Source organism: Typha angustifolia, chromosome 6 (assembly GCF_048772165.1).
Source record: "Typha angustifolia cultivar Huaian chromosome 6, ASM4877216v1, whole genome shotgun sequence".
Classification (NCBI taxonomy): Eukaryota; Viridiplantae; Streptophyta; class Magnoliopsida; order Poales; family Typhaceae; genus Typha; species Typha angustifolia.
In genome coordinates, this window is record NC_133244.1 from 2372960 (window position 1) to 2388182 (window position 15223).

A 15223-nucleotide genomic window follows, 5' to 3' on the forward strand; every position below is an offset into this window, starting at 1 on the left:
TATACATTATTATTTTGTAACAACGAAGATAATGGCTACATAGTCCCTAATTAATCAAGATATAATTTAATTATAATTAGGTTTTTATATATATTTATATTTTATTTATAATAAAAATCTAGCCAATTATAAAAATAAGTAGAAATTCTAAAATCTAATAAATCATCATATTTTACTCGAACGGATTATAATGGGATAAACAACTAACTTTATGTTACTTAAACATTTTCAGACCTTGCTAGCGATGAGTGTCACTCGGTTACCTGACGGACGTGAGAGATGCGTGGTTTGTATCTTCTGATCAGACGGTGAGTAGTCTTATCCCCTAGATCCCTTTCTCAAATTAGGATATATTGTATATTATGTACATGCATGTTTTGGCCTCCAGCATGATTATATGACTTTATATAGAGATGATTTCAGTCGAGCATATTTTATCATGCACTTGATTAGACTGATCTGGGATATGAGTACATTGGTGATATATAGAGATGATTGGAGATGATTATGCTGTTATGGTTTTATGTCGGGATGATTTCTATCATGAGTATGGATGTGATAGATTAGCATGAGTATGCATGTGTTAGATACATGGTTGGAGTTTGCATTACATCATTTTGCTCTTGATTCCTATTCCACCTAAATTCCGGTTATGCATTGACTTGTTATTGTACTGGATATATGCATATGATTTGTCATTTAAAAAGGAAAGCATGAAATGTGATTGATAGGATAGTTGATAGAAAGCGTGAGGATACCCGAGTGGGCACGAGGGTTAGGACGCGCTTGGTGGATGATTGATCGCTCGACATGGTCGCGATCCTGTTGGCCTTACGTCCGAGGTCGTTAATTTGTGTGCGCAGCAGACATTCGGACACATGCCGTTCGCTAGGGCATATGTGGCGAGTTATCCTCACGAGATTTCTATCAGCTAGAAGGGTGCCCGGTCTGGATGGATGTTGATACCCTAGCGGATGGCAGGGTATGGTTATATTTGAGATACTCCTTGCGGATGGCAGAGTATGCTCTGAGCCTTCAGGCATGATGTTGAGACCGGGTACCGGGTGTTGACTGTGCACAGTGGTCTAGTATGATGATATTATACCGAGATGTCGGTGATGATCGTGATGTTGAGAAATGCATATGATTTCATTATCATTCGGTTACCTGATTATCGAGTGGTCAATATGCATCATATATGGTTGCATTTGATATCATAGCATAGTCATGATCGGCATGCATCATGTGTCATATTTGAGAGAGAGTTATGATGATAGATGACATGGAGATTTGTTTACTCATGGTCGAGGATTATATACTTTTATCAGTTATGACGTGTTATCTACTTTTCATTTATATATTATTGAGGATACATTCATATACTCATTCATGACATGATACTCTTTCTGATTCATATTATCCAGTACATAATTTACTCTCTGTTTGGCATCACTGATTCGGGGTAAGGTCTATTCACTGAGCCTTTTGCTCATGACTCTCTTTATTTCTTTTCTAACCCCCTCAGATATGTGGTACGTGATAGCGACTTGAGAAGATATTTTAGAGCGATGATGAGGTGAGCTATAGATACGAGATGGTATAGATGATAGTTTATATAGAAATCGAGTTGTACCAATATTTGATATTTGTACTCTTTTGTATTAGACAATGATTTGTATAATACAGGTCGAATCATAGTGTACCCTTGTATTAGTTATTTTAGTTGTATCTTGATGGTTTGTTGTGGCCTGTGTGGGTCCTGCCAGATTATGTAGCGGTCTAGTGTATATTATTGTGAACTTTGATATTCATATGTTAACAGGTTTATTTGGTTAAGAGTATGATTTATTTGGTGATGGATTATGTGATCATGGATATGTTAGCAGGTGTTATTTGATGATGTCATGAACGTATGTGCACGGGAGTGTATCTGTGCGTGACGGGCCCCGCCCGACCTGTCGCGTGCGCCGCGCGTGCCGTGTGGGCGCGTGTGCGTGCACGTGCCCGTGTCGGGCGGGGGCGTTACACAGTTGTGAACGTGGTTGCGAACGTGGGTGGAGAGTGTGCATTGTGCGTTCGAACGCACTGTGAACGCTTGCATCGCGTTCGCAAATCCAGAGAAGTGGGAAACAGGTGCGTTCAAATGGCTGCATCACGTTCGCAAATCCAGAGAAGGGCAAACTCAGTGCGTTCGAACGCGGTCAAGCGCGTTCGAACGCGGTCGGCGAAATTGTATTGTTTAGGGTTAATTTTGAGTTGTTGGTTAGCCTCTAAAAGGATGTGGATGGCAACCAGAGATTATTATTGATTATTGAAGAATTGAGTTTTGACTTGCCTCCTTCATCTTCTTCGCTCTCGTTCCCTCAATCCCCGGCGACGCTGCTTCTAACCTCTCTCGACCGGCCAATCACCCTAGACCCTTAGGGGCGGCCCTCTCCTCCCCCTTCTTCCAATCTATCCAAAACTTGCCCTAACCCTTCCATCAACCATAACCCTTCCTCCACCACTTTTCACCTATGCCACCCTATTAACGCCGGCCATCCTGGTACGATCCTTCCTCGGCTATAGGCTCTGATACCAGATTGTTACGAACCCTCTTTTGGTGCTATGGCTCTGATTCAAGATTTATACGATCTTGCACGGAACTTTGAGATCAGATCCCGAAATATCCCGCCGTTGGATCGCTGTGAAATTTTGATATGTTGTAGGCCCGGAAAAGTGCTTTCCAACGGATCTAGTTTCAGGCGAATCGGAGATGGGGATCTCGAAATATCGTTCGTTTAGTGGACGAACGTCAGGATACTCTGTTTTGGATTCCGTGGATGAAGGCACGAAATCCTAGGTAATGGTGGATTGTGGAGGGCCGGTGTTGATGGGGTGGCACCGGTGTAAAAGTGATGGTGGAAGGGTTATGGATGATGGAAAGGTTGGGATAGCGATGGATAAATTGGAAGAAGGGGGAGAAGAGGGCCACTTCTAAGGGACTAGGGTGATTGGCCTGTCGAGGGAGATTAGAAGCGGCGTTGCCGGGGAGATTGAGGGAACGAGAGCGAAGAAGATGAAGGAGGCAAGGCAAACTCAATTCTCAATATTCAATCCTAATTTTGGTTGCCCTACACATACTTTTATAGGCTAACCAACAACTCAATCTTATCCTAGAACACAATCTTATCCTAAAACTCAATCTTATCCTAAAACTCAATCTTATCCTAAAACTCAATCTTATCCTAAAACTCAATTTTCCCCGATCGCATTCGAACTCGCCCGACCGCGTTCGAACGCGACTTACAGAAAACCTATTTTAATGAAAAATAATTACTAAAACATGAAAATAAATCTCTCCTAAGGTAAATCCAAGCTTGAGACGATGTCGGTGAAGTCCGAATCGTATCACATCCTCCATCCACGAATCCTAAATAGACCACCCTGACCTTCATCCACTAATCGGACTATATCTCAAGATCTCCACATCCGATTCGCCTTAAACTAGATTTTTTTGGAAAGCTCTTTTCTGGGGATACAACATATCAAACTTTCACATTAATCCAATGGCGTCATCTTTCGAGATCTTATTTCAAAGTTCTGTGTCAGATCTAGTCTAGATCAGAGAATTGGAAGAGGTCAAACCATATGATACGATTCGGACTTCACCGACGTCGTCTCGAGCATGGATTCACTTTAGGAGTGTTTTTGTTTCATGTTTTAGTGTTTAATTTCCATTAAAATAAGTTTTCTGTAAGTCGCGTTCGAACGCGGGTGGAGTGAGTTCGAACGCGGTTTGTGAACAGGGTTGTGAACGTGGGTGAAGAGAGTGCACTGTGCGTTCGAACGCACTGTGAACGCCTGCATCACGTTCGCAAATACCGAGAGGCGCGTTCGATCGTGCGTTCGATCGTGCGTTCGAACGCGATCGGGCGAGTTCGAACGCGGTCGGCGAAAATTGTGTTTTAGGGTTAATTTGAGTTATTGGTTAGCCTATAAAAGGATGTGTAGGGCAACCAAAATTGATTATTGAATATTGAGATTGAGTTTTGCCTTGCCTCCTTCGTCTTCTTCGTTCCCGTTCTCTCAATCCCCAGCGATGCCGCTTCTAACCTCCCTCAACCGGCCAATCACCCTAGTCCCTTAGGAATGGCCCTCTCCTCCCCCTTCTTCTAATCTATCCAACACTTGCCCTAACCTTTCCATCATCCATAACCTTTCCACCATCACTTTTCCACTGGTGCCACCCCATTAACGCCGGTCCTCCACCAACCACCATTACCTAGGATCTCGTGCCTCCATCCACGGATCCAAAACAGAGCATCCTGACGTTCGTCCACTAAACAGACAATATCTCGAGATCCCCAACTCCTATTCACCTGAAACTTGATTTGTTGGAAAGCTCTTTTCAAGGGCGACAACATATCAAAATTTCACGTCGATCCTACAGCGGTATCTTTCGGGATCTTATTTCAAAATTCCGTACAAGATTAGTCCAGATCTGAGAATACGGAAGAGATCGATCCTTAGCCCCAAAGGAGAGATCTTATTAAGCGGGTATCAGAGCTCCATAGCCCGAGGCGTGATCGTATCACCATAGCCTGAGGGGAGATCGTATCACATGTATCAGCATTGAAGGACCAAATCAGGCCTAACCATGTGGTGGGTTTGGCCTTGCCCGAACCATTGGAAGAAGACGGCCCAACTGAACCGATCCGAGTAAAGAAGACGCCATGGATCCAGATTGGAGACCGAAGTGCTGATCGAGTGGCTGGGCAAACCAACTGACGAGTCTACATGGGAGCTAGAGACAGATATCATGGATCACTTCCCAAATTTCAAACCTTGAGGACAAGGTTGCGGAAGCATGGTGGATTGATACGATTCGGACTTCACCGATGTCTCAAGCATGGATTCACTTTAGGGGTGTCTTTGTTTCTTTCTTTAATATTTAATTTCTAAGAAAATAAGTTTTCTATAAGTCGCGTTCAAACGCGGGTGGAGTGCATTCGAAAGCGGTTGTGAACGCAGTTGTGAACGCCTGCATCACGTCCAAAGAGTGTGAATTGTGCCTTCAAATGTCACGTTCGAAAGCACTGTGAACGCCTGCATCACTTTCGCAAATTCAGAGAAGTGGGTAACAGGTGCATTCAGTCGCGCGTTCGAACACCTACATCACGTTCGCAAATTCAAAGAAGAGCAAACTATGTGCGTTCGAACGCGGTCGGCGAAAATATACTGTTTATGGTTAATTTTGAGTTATTTTGTTAGCCTCTAAAAGATGTGGATGGCAACCATAGTTATTATTGATGAATTAAGTTTTTGCCTTGCCTCCTTCGTCTTCTTCGCTCTTGTTCTCTCGATCCTCGGGGACGCCACTTCTAAGCTCCCTCAACCGGCCAATCACCCTAGTCCCTTAGGGGTGGCCCTCTCCTCCCCGTTCTTCCAATCTATCCAACACTTACCCTAACCCTTCCATCAACCATAACCCTTCCACCACCACTTTTCACTAGTGCCACCCCATTAACGCCGGTCCACCTCCAACCACCATCACCTAGAATCTCATGCCTCCATCAACGGATCCTGATTAGACCACCCTGACGTCCGTCCACTAATTGGACGATATCTCGAGATCCCCACATCCGATTCACCTAAAAATTAATTTTTTGGAAAGCTCTTTTCTGGTGCTACAAAATAGAAAAATTTCACATTGATCCGATGGCAGTATCTTTAGGAATCTATTTATAAAGTTTCATGCCAGATCTAGTCCAAATCTAAGAATCGGAAGAGCTCCAACCTTAGCCAAAATGGGAGATTGTATCAAGCTGGTATCAGAGCCACCGTTCCTCGGGCATGCGATTCCTATGATGACAACCAGAGCCATGGCTACACGGTGAGATGATGAAGAAGAGATTCTCCCAATAGAGGAGGGGGAAACAGTTGCGGGGACTTCCACTCGCAGAACCGTCCGATCTAATCGGAATACGAAAGAACCTAGTGTTCAAGCCGTGTTGGGATCTCTTTCCGAACAAATGGCCATCAACAACCAAATGATGATGGAGATGATGCGGGAATTATGGGCGACGAGGGAAGCCATGGCGAACGGGAACGCACCATCGACCCTACGACGCGACTCCACTTCCATGAACACACCGCCGTCAGTTCAAAATTTGCAACCACAAGAGCCGCTGCTGCCACCACCTTATCGGCAGAGGCAAGCAAGGATGGTTCCACCAAGCCTAGTTGTAGGTGAACCCATCCGACGAGCGAACCACTATGGAGATCACCTTGGAGATCAAGATCCATGGGCGGGTCAATACGATCCGGAACCACGGCGAGTTAATCAAAACTGAAGGAGGGATCATCAACCCTTCATGGTGCATCCTCCTTCGGTTAGACAAGGACTAGAACATGATCCAAAACGAGACAATGGCATCCGTGGACAAATCATGCGTCTCGAATTCCCCAAGTTTAAAGGTGGCGATACGATCGATTGGTTGTATAGGACGGAGCAATTCTTCACATACCAAGGTACAGCGGAAGAATATAAAGTGACGCTTGCGAGCTTCCACCTTGAGGATGCAGCCCTTCTTTGGTTTCGAGCAGCCAATGCCAATGAGGCTATCGAAACATGGGCTGAATTTTGTGCTAATATCACACGGCGATTTGGAGCGTCGGGGTGTGAAGACTTCGATGCTCTCCTCTCAAAGGCGGTGCAAAAGACCATGGTTGGGGCATACCAAGAAGAATTTGAGAGGATAAGTAGCAGATGTCATCCCTCATAGACAGATCAGCAACTTCGCAGCACTTTCATCTTCGGGCTGCGAGGAGACATACAAGCCGATGTGAGGGCTTTAAGGCCTAGAACTTAAAAGGAGGCCTTCGAAGATGCGGTGCTCATGGAAGACAAACAAAGGGCCATGAAGTTACACTTGAAACAGAATTGGACGAGCCAAGGAAGCCGCAATCAAGCTCAACCAACCATAGCGGCGGGAAATACTACTGGAGTACCAAGAACCATTGCTGCGATGGTGCCTCCTCGAGCACCCTTGAAGCCATCCCAAGATGTGAAGTACGTATCTAGAGGTCCGAGATGAGCACTCACACCTACTCAAGTGGAGAAACAAAGAGCCAAAGGCCTATGCTTTTGTTGTGATGAGAAGTTTGTGCCCGGGCATCGCTGCGCTAAACCGATGGGATCGGTGATGCTAATCGACGGATTGGAAGAGGCTGAGAACGAGTTCGCAGCTAAAAATTAAGGTGTGGCTAGACATCAAGGAGAAGAAACTGTGGAGCAACCCATGGAGGACATGATAGCCGAAATCTCCCTCACAGCTGCACCAAAGACTTTACGGGGGAACGATGTAGTCAAGAAAACCACAGTAAGAATCTTGATCGACATTGGGTCCACCCACAACTTCATTGATAAGAGACTCCTTAGGAAGATTGGGCTCGAGTTGGAACCCACGAAAGGGTTCGATGTGACGATTGGAGATGGCACCATATTGCGAGCGGATTTTATTTGTGGAGGTATGGAATTGAAGGTGCAAGGCCAATGTTTTACGTTGGACCTTTATATAGCCTTACGAGGTGCCGACATTGTTTTGGAGACTTAATAGCTTCAAAGCTTGGGGCATGTAACATTTGATTTCTCAAACCTCACACTGACATTTTGGAGGAATGGTCAAAGGGTGCTGCTGGATGGAAATCAACCGCAGCAAGGGCCGACATTGCAACCACTTGTGGGCCTTTCTTGTGCAAGGGACTGAGCTCTACTATTGCAAATGGCTGTTGCTAAAACAGAACACCCACCACCAAAGGAAATAGCCGCTAACATGTAAGAGCTGATGTAGGAATTTAAGGATCTCTTCGAGGAACCCGAAGGACTACCGCCGACCCGTCAGCACGAGCATTGCATCCAGATCATTCCAAGGGCTGAACTAGCAAATGTCCGGCCCTATCGGTACCCGCATGTCCAGAAGGAAGAGATTAGTAAATTGGTGGTGGAAATGCTCGAGCAACGAATTATTCAACTGAGTAGAAATGCCTACTCGTCGCCGGTGCTGCTGGTTCGGAAGAAAGACGGAAGTTGGCGATTTTGCGTCGACTACCGAGCCTTGAATGCGATTACCATCAAAGATCGGTATCCAATACCAGTGATTGAGGAGTTGCTGGATGAACTCACAGGATCAGCCTACTTCAGCAAACTTGACTTAAGAGCGGGGTACCATCAAATCCACGTCGACCCGAAAGATGTGCACAAAACGGCGTTCCAAACTCACGATAGCCACTATGAGTTTCAAGTCATGCCGTTTGGGCTCACCAATGCACCGGCCACCTTCCATGGGCTGATGAATGACCTTTTATGCCCGCTCTTGCGTCAGAATGTGTTCGTCTTCTTTGACGATATTCTAGTGTATAGCAGAAGATCCTCTATTTTTAGATATGTGGGGGACCAATGCAGAAGATCAAATCATGGAGGAGCTTGAGTCAGAATTCAAAGATTGCTTCCCAAATTTCAAACCTTGAGGACAAGGTTGCGGATGCATGGTGGATTGATACGATTTAGATTTCACCGGTGTCGTCTCGAGCACGGATACACTTTAGGAGTGTCTTTGTTTCTTGTTTTAATGTTTAATTTCTAACAAAATAAATTTTCTGTAAGTCGCGTTCGAACGCGGGTGGAGTGCGGTCGAACGCAGTTGTGAACACCTGCATCACGTCCAGAGAGTGTGATTGTGCGTTCGAACTCGTTGTGAACGCCTACATCGCATTCGCAAATCTAGAGAAGAGGGAAATAGGTGCATTCGATTGTGCGTTCGAACGCTTGGATCACGTTCGCAAATCCAGATAAAAGAGAACTAGGTGTGTTCAAACACGATCAAGCACGTTTGAACGCGGTCGGCGAAAATGTACTGTTTAGGGTTAAGTTTGAATTGATAAATTGAGTTTTTGCCTTGCCTCCTTCATCTTCTTCGCTCTTGTTCTCTCAATCCCCGGCGACGCTGCTTCTAACCTCCCTCAACCAGCCAATCACCCTAGTCCCTTATGGGTAGCCCTCTCCTCCCCCTTCTTCTAATCTATCCAACACTTGCCCTAACCCTTCCATCAACCATAACCCTTCCACCACCACTTTTCACCGGTGCCACCCCATTAATGCTGGTCCACCTCCAACCACCATCAGCTAGGATCTCGTGCCTCCATCCACGGATCCTAATCAGACCACCCTGATGTTCATCCACTAATCGGATGATATCTCAAGATTCCCACATCTGATTCACCTAAAACATGATTTGTTGGAAAGATATTTTCTAGTGTTACAACATATCAAAATTTCACATCGATCCAATGGCGGCATCTTTTGGGATCTATTTACAAAGTTCTATGCCAGATCTACTCCAACTCTGAGAATCGGAAGAGATTGAACCTTAGCCAAAAGGGGAGATCGTATTAGCCTCCTCAAGAGTAGTAGGATATAGAGCACATACATTCGCTTGTATCTACTCTCGTAGCCCCGAAATAAATGTACTCATCAATGTACGTTCGGGCCACAATGGCTCACAACGACTACTAACTCTTTCAAACTCAGCTTGGTACTTCAATACGGTAGTCCTTTGAACCATCTTGCTTAATGTGGCAGCAAAATCTTCATAAGCCGCTGTCCCAAATCTGTGTGTAATTCTCCTACAAAAATCAGCCCATCTGATAAATCCACCACCACAAATTATCGATCTATACCAATGCAATGCTGTTCCTTGGAGGTGAAAGCTTGCCATCTGGACTTTTGCATCCTCCGCTATACCTTAACAATCAAAATATTGTTCAACTTGAAACACCCAATCCGTTGGATCACCGCCTTAGAATTTTGGAAAGTCTAAACATGCGGTTCTCCCCCGAATAGCATTGTCGGGTTGGCGAAAGATCCTAGGTTCAAGTCTAAACCTTTGTGCATGTTGATCACCTTCTCTAAATCCTTGACCACGTACATCACCATCTCCATAAGGATTAACCTTATCCTCATAGCGTTAATCCTCCTCATCGACGAAGCGCACTGGTGCCACACGCCTCTCGGGTTTCACCACCGCCGATCTTGGGTTTTGTAATGGAGGTAGAGGATAATGTGAAGGCATAGGTAGGAGGGGATCATTGACACTCATATGACGCACCTGGACTTGTGAGGTATCGGTTCTATGGGGTCCAACCGCTGGTCCTTCTTGAAACTCCGTTCGTCGTTGAGGAGATGACAAACCCAATTAATTCATTACATATTCCTTGAATTCATTGTGATTCTTTTATATGTTGTCAACTATATGCAACAATGTTTGGAATATGCCCCTCAGTTCATTCATATTCGAACCCATGGACGTTGGTTGACTTGGCCCTGTCATGGTTGCTCCAAAGGAATCGGCCTCACGGTTAGGATCATCGTGCATTCAGTCCTCCCTTATCGGTGTGCTCTCTATAGGTCTCTTTGTTGATGTCATCTTTCTTGTTTCAACCATTAATGGAGGTCTGAGGTTCGCCTGCTCTGATACCAATTGATAAGCTCTGATACCAATTGAAAGGCTTGGATACCAATTTGATGGATCTAGAATCAAAAGATCAGCTACGGAATAATTCCTTAAGATCTGAATTTATTGCAGGAAGTAGTCTGCGCAACTGTAGGAAAATATCTATCATATATTCTTCGGTATTCATAAAATTACGAAACTAATTGGGTTGGATCCGTAACTTTTTGATCTACAACTTTTGTATTTACCTCCTTTGCATATTCAAACTGTAGCAGGGACGAAAATATGGAATAACGTGGGTGATGGTGGTGGTGACGGGTGGAGTGGATGTTAGGGTTATGGATAGGTATAGAGATGAGGGTGGATTGTGGAAGTGATTAAGAGAAGTAGATGAAGGTAACGAAGTGGTCGAGATCCCAAAGAAGATGGGTGACTCGACAGACGAGGGAGATTAGAAGCGAGGAGAAACCTTGCCAACGGTAGAGGTGGAAGGATGGTGAAAAGGGAGAAGGGAGGAGTCTAGAGAGAAGATAGGAAGCAAGAAATTAAGAATCCAATAGCATTATGAAGTTGGTTGCCATCCACATATTTATAGAGGCTAGCCAACAAGACCTAAAACAATATGAAATCCTAATTTTAGAGGATTCCCGTCGATCGCGTTCGAACGCACTTAAAAAGCCCCTTCTCTGGATTTGCGAACGCGACATGGGCGTTCACAAGGCGTTCGAACGCGGGCGTTCACAAACGCGGGCGTTCATAAGGCATTCACAAGGGCGTTCGAACGCGACTCCACCTGCATTCGAACGCGACCTACAGAAATTTTATTTTAATAAAAATAAACACCTAATGCAATAATAAAAGATCCTAACTAAGTGTATCATTTCCTTTCATAAGTGGATAGCATCTGTGAACGCTCAAAAAGAGCCTTGCTCATGTAAGCCATGGGTCTGCCTTCTTGCATCAAAATAGCTCCAATATCAACTCCAAACACGTCACACTCAATGGTGAACGATTTGGTGAAATCTGCTAAAGCAAGGACCAGGGCTGAGATCATCACCTTCTTCATGGCTTCGAATGCTTCCCTTGCTTTGTCCATCCATATGAATGCACCCTTCCGCAGCAAGACCGTGAGGGGAGCCGCAACCTTGCCATAGTTTGCCACAAATAGACGATAGTAGCCGCTTAACCCGAAAAAGCCGTGTAGCTCCTTGGTAGTCTTGGGCAGCGACCATTCCACCATGCTTTGGATCTTCTTAAGGTTAGCTTCCACGCCATCTTTAGATATGATGTGGCCTAGGTACTCGACCCTTTGCTGCCCCTATGAACACTTGAGTCCTTGGCCTTCAATTGGTGTTGCCGTAATAGGCTGAGTACCTTCCGAAGATGTCGCAAGTGCTCCTCCCATGTGCAGCTGTATACTAATATGTCATCAAAGAATGTCAGCACATATTGCCTCAAATGAGGCCTAAAGATATCATTCATTAAGCTCTGAAAGGTGGCGGGAGCATTGGTAAGACCAAAGGACATAACGAGAAACTCGTAGTGCCCATCATGAGTTTTATACACCGTCTTATGCACATCGGACGGTTCTACTCTAATTTGATGGTACCCCACCCGCCAATTCATCCAACAATTTTTCGATCACCGGTATGGACCGATCTTTGACGGTGATGGAATTGGAAGCTCGATAGTCCATGCAAAACCGCCACAATCCATCCTTCTTCCACACGAGCAAGACCGATGAAGAATAGGTGTTTCAACTTGGTTTTATCACCCTGCTGGACAACATTTCTTAGACCATTTTCATTATAGCCTCCTTTTGAATGAAAGGATAATGGTATGGCCTATCATTTGCTGGACCCACCCTAGGTATGATCTCAATACGATGATCTTGCGTCCTAAGTGGAGGCAATCCATGTGACTGCTAGAATACATCTTCAAATTCCTACAAAATAGTATTAAAGTCAGTGGGTAAGTGCGTTGGATCATCCACATCCTTGGCCTCCTTAATGAGTTGCATGAGGAACCCGCGGCACTCGGGTTTCAGCAACCCTTTTAGGGATTGCAATGCTCCTTTGGCTTCCTTCTTGATGCAGCTAGTAGTTGGATCGGTTGGCCTTCATGACTGAACTCCATCGCCATGGTGGTGAAGTTGAAGGTGACCGATCCAAGATCCCGAAGCCATTGCACCCGAAGCACCAAGTCGGCTCCTCGTAGAGCCAACAGATATAGATCAGTTCAGAAGACATGACCCTGAATTTGTAGCTGGACCTTGCGACATATGCCCTCTCAACATGGTGCCATCACCGATAGCTACATCAAAACCGTTGGAAGGCTCCAACTCCAACCCCAAATGCCTCATAATTCGAGAATCCACAAAGTTGTGGGTGCTTCCTGAATCAATAAGAATTAGGATTTTATTCTTCTTGATCATACCTTCGACCCGAAGAGTTTCGAAGTAGACTCACTAGCAAAAGAATGAAGGGAGAGCTCTGCCACCTTCCTCCTCTTGCTACACCTCAAGATCTTCAATGGGATCATTCTCAATTATCTCCTCCATGAGCATAATGGTAACGAGCTGTTTGGAATATTTGTGGCCCGGTACGAAGCGCTCGTCATAATAAAAGCATAGGCCCTTCGAGCATTGATCTTCGATCTCCGCTAGTGTGAGGCGTCGACCCATCATCCGTGGCTGTGCCCTAGGGTCAATGGCTATCCGTTGTCAGGGTAGCCAATTGGGGTTTGATCGATACCCACCTTGAACGTGCCACACCCGAGATTGGCGGTCTAGGGTTAGAGTGCAGGTCGCTAGTGCTCCATATTGGATGGTGAGTCACCTTTAACTCCCTTATCTTCTCTTCCATCATTTGAGCTGCTAAAAAGGCTTCTAACAAAGTAGTAGAACGAGTCACTTTGACTTCTGCTTGGATATCTCGACAAAGCCCGAAGATGAAGGTGCTTTTCAAAGTAGAGTCCGACCACCCATGGACTCGATTACTAATTCTTTCGAACTTTTCTTAGTAGGCTCTTACAAAAGTATTTTCGGTTAGCTTCGTCACGGTGGCTTGGAACTCTTCATAATGAGGGTCCAAAATGCACACAAAGTGCATTGGAGAACTCCCAAGTAATAAAGGCACATGCACGATGTGCTGCTTGAAACCACCTCACCGATACATCTTCAAGGTGGAATAAGGCTAGAAGCACCTTCTGGTGGTCAGGTGTCCCTTAATAGGTAAATAATTGCTTTGCCCTATAGATCCAATCCAACGGGTCTCCCCCGTTAAATTTAAGAAAATCGACTCGAATGGTTTGGAATTGTAGCATTTAATGACATCCTCGGTGAAGCGGCTCTTGTTGCTGGGCCCTTGGTTGATATGGAGCTCCTCCCACTCCTCCCAAGGTTCCTCCTCTGGGTATGGGGCCATAGGAGCCCTCGGGTGCAAGGGTGGTAAATCGGCGCGGCACCCTTGCGCTTCATTGCATTGCTACCATGGTGCCGCTAGGATTGGTCCTTGCTGGACCCGATCTTGTGGTAAGGGATGATCATCTTGTCCTCGATAATGATCACGAGGTGGAGATCAACTATCTGGTTTGGCAACAACCGGTGGTGGAGCCACAAAAGCCGCAACCCCAGTTGATCTTCCTCATTGTTTCTAGGCGGGATGCCTCCTTGATTAACTTCCCCACCATTAATATGCTCAGGGGTATGTCTTGGAAGATTTTGGTTCATGTCCACCAGGGTTGCCTTCATCTCTAACATTGTTTGTGCCACGAACACCAGGGTTCATGAGAGATCAAAGAGGCCTTTTGTTTGTCCTCGCGAACTCTATGGGGATGGCGATCTTAACGGAGCCATATGGTCCATCTCTAAGTCTTGGTCGCTTGTTTGCTTTTTTGCTTTCGATCTTGTTGTAGCCATGATGGTCTGAGGAACGTTGGCTCTGGTACCAGTTGTTACGAACCGGCTTGATCCGATGCATCACGGTTCTAGACCAGTTTGAGGACAGGACTTTGGAAGGAAACTACGGATGATCTAGCCATTGGATCTTGCTAAATTTTGGATATGTTGTCACCCTTGAAGAGAACTTTCTAATAAATCTAAGATCTCAGAGTTTGGATGGCTAGATCTTAAGATATCGGTCGAACAGTGGACAAATGTCATATGAACCCTAACTTGTTAGCCCTTCAATGGCTAGATAGGTGCTAGGTTAATTCTTTCGAAGTGAAGGGGGAGAAGTTGCTATAAAAGAGGAGAATTAGGAGTTAGAGGAAGCCGCCCAAGGATTTGGACGATGGAAGGAAGGAGATGGGAGAGGGCACCAATGGCTAGAGTAAGAAAGAATGAGATAAGGGCAACAATGCCGTTCCAATTAGGATTTCCTTCACATATTTATAGAGAGGCTCACCCTTGGAACCCAAACAACTAAGTTAAAATCCTAATAAACCAACAATTTTCGCCGTGGTGCGTTCGGACGTGCTCAATCGTGTTCGAATATGCAAATACAGTTCTCTGTTGTTGCGAACGTGTGCAAGCGTTGTCGTTCAAATGGTTGCGTTCAAACAGGCCGTTCAAATGTGCAAATCACGTTCTTTGTTTTTGTGAATGCGTGCAGGCATTCGCATGGCTTGTTCGAACGCGGTCCATTGCGTTCAAACACCCCACAATAAAAGGTTTTATTTCTTCAAGCAAAAACCTAACCAGATAAATAGACTCATCCCAATGAACCTAA

General features: G+C 45.2%; 1 protein-coding gene across 1 annotated transcript; it reads right to left on the reverse strand.

Annotated features, from left to right (window-relative positions):
- Positions 1–11370: 11370 nt before the first annotated feature.
- LOC140761196 (uncharacterized mitochondrial protein AtMg00860-like) lies at positions 11371–11733 on the reverse strand. The gene has a single exon (XM_073098419.1). The coding sequence runs from the start codon at positions 11731–11733 to the stop codon at positions 11371–11373; it is 363 nt and encodes a 120-aa protein (XP_072954520.1).
- Between the last annotated feature and the right edge of the window lie 3490 nt (positions 11734–15223).

Bases quoted from the DNA above. Each gene is read 5' to 3' on its own strand.
- LOC140761196 (XM_073098419.1), bottom strand. From the start codon at position 11,733: ATGGTGGAATGGTCGCTGCCCAAGACTACCAAGGAGCTACACGGCTTT.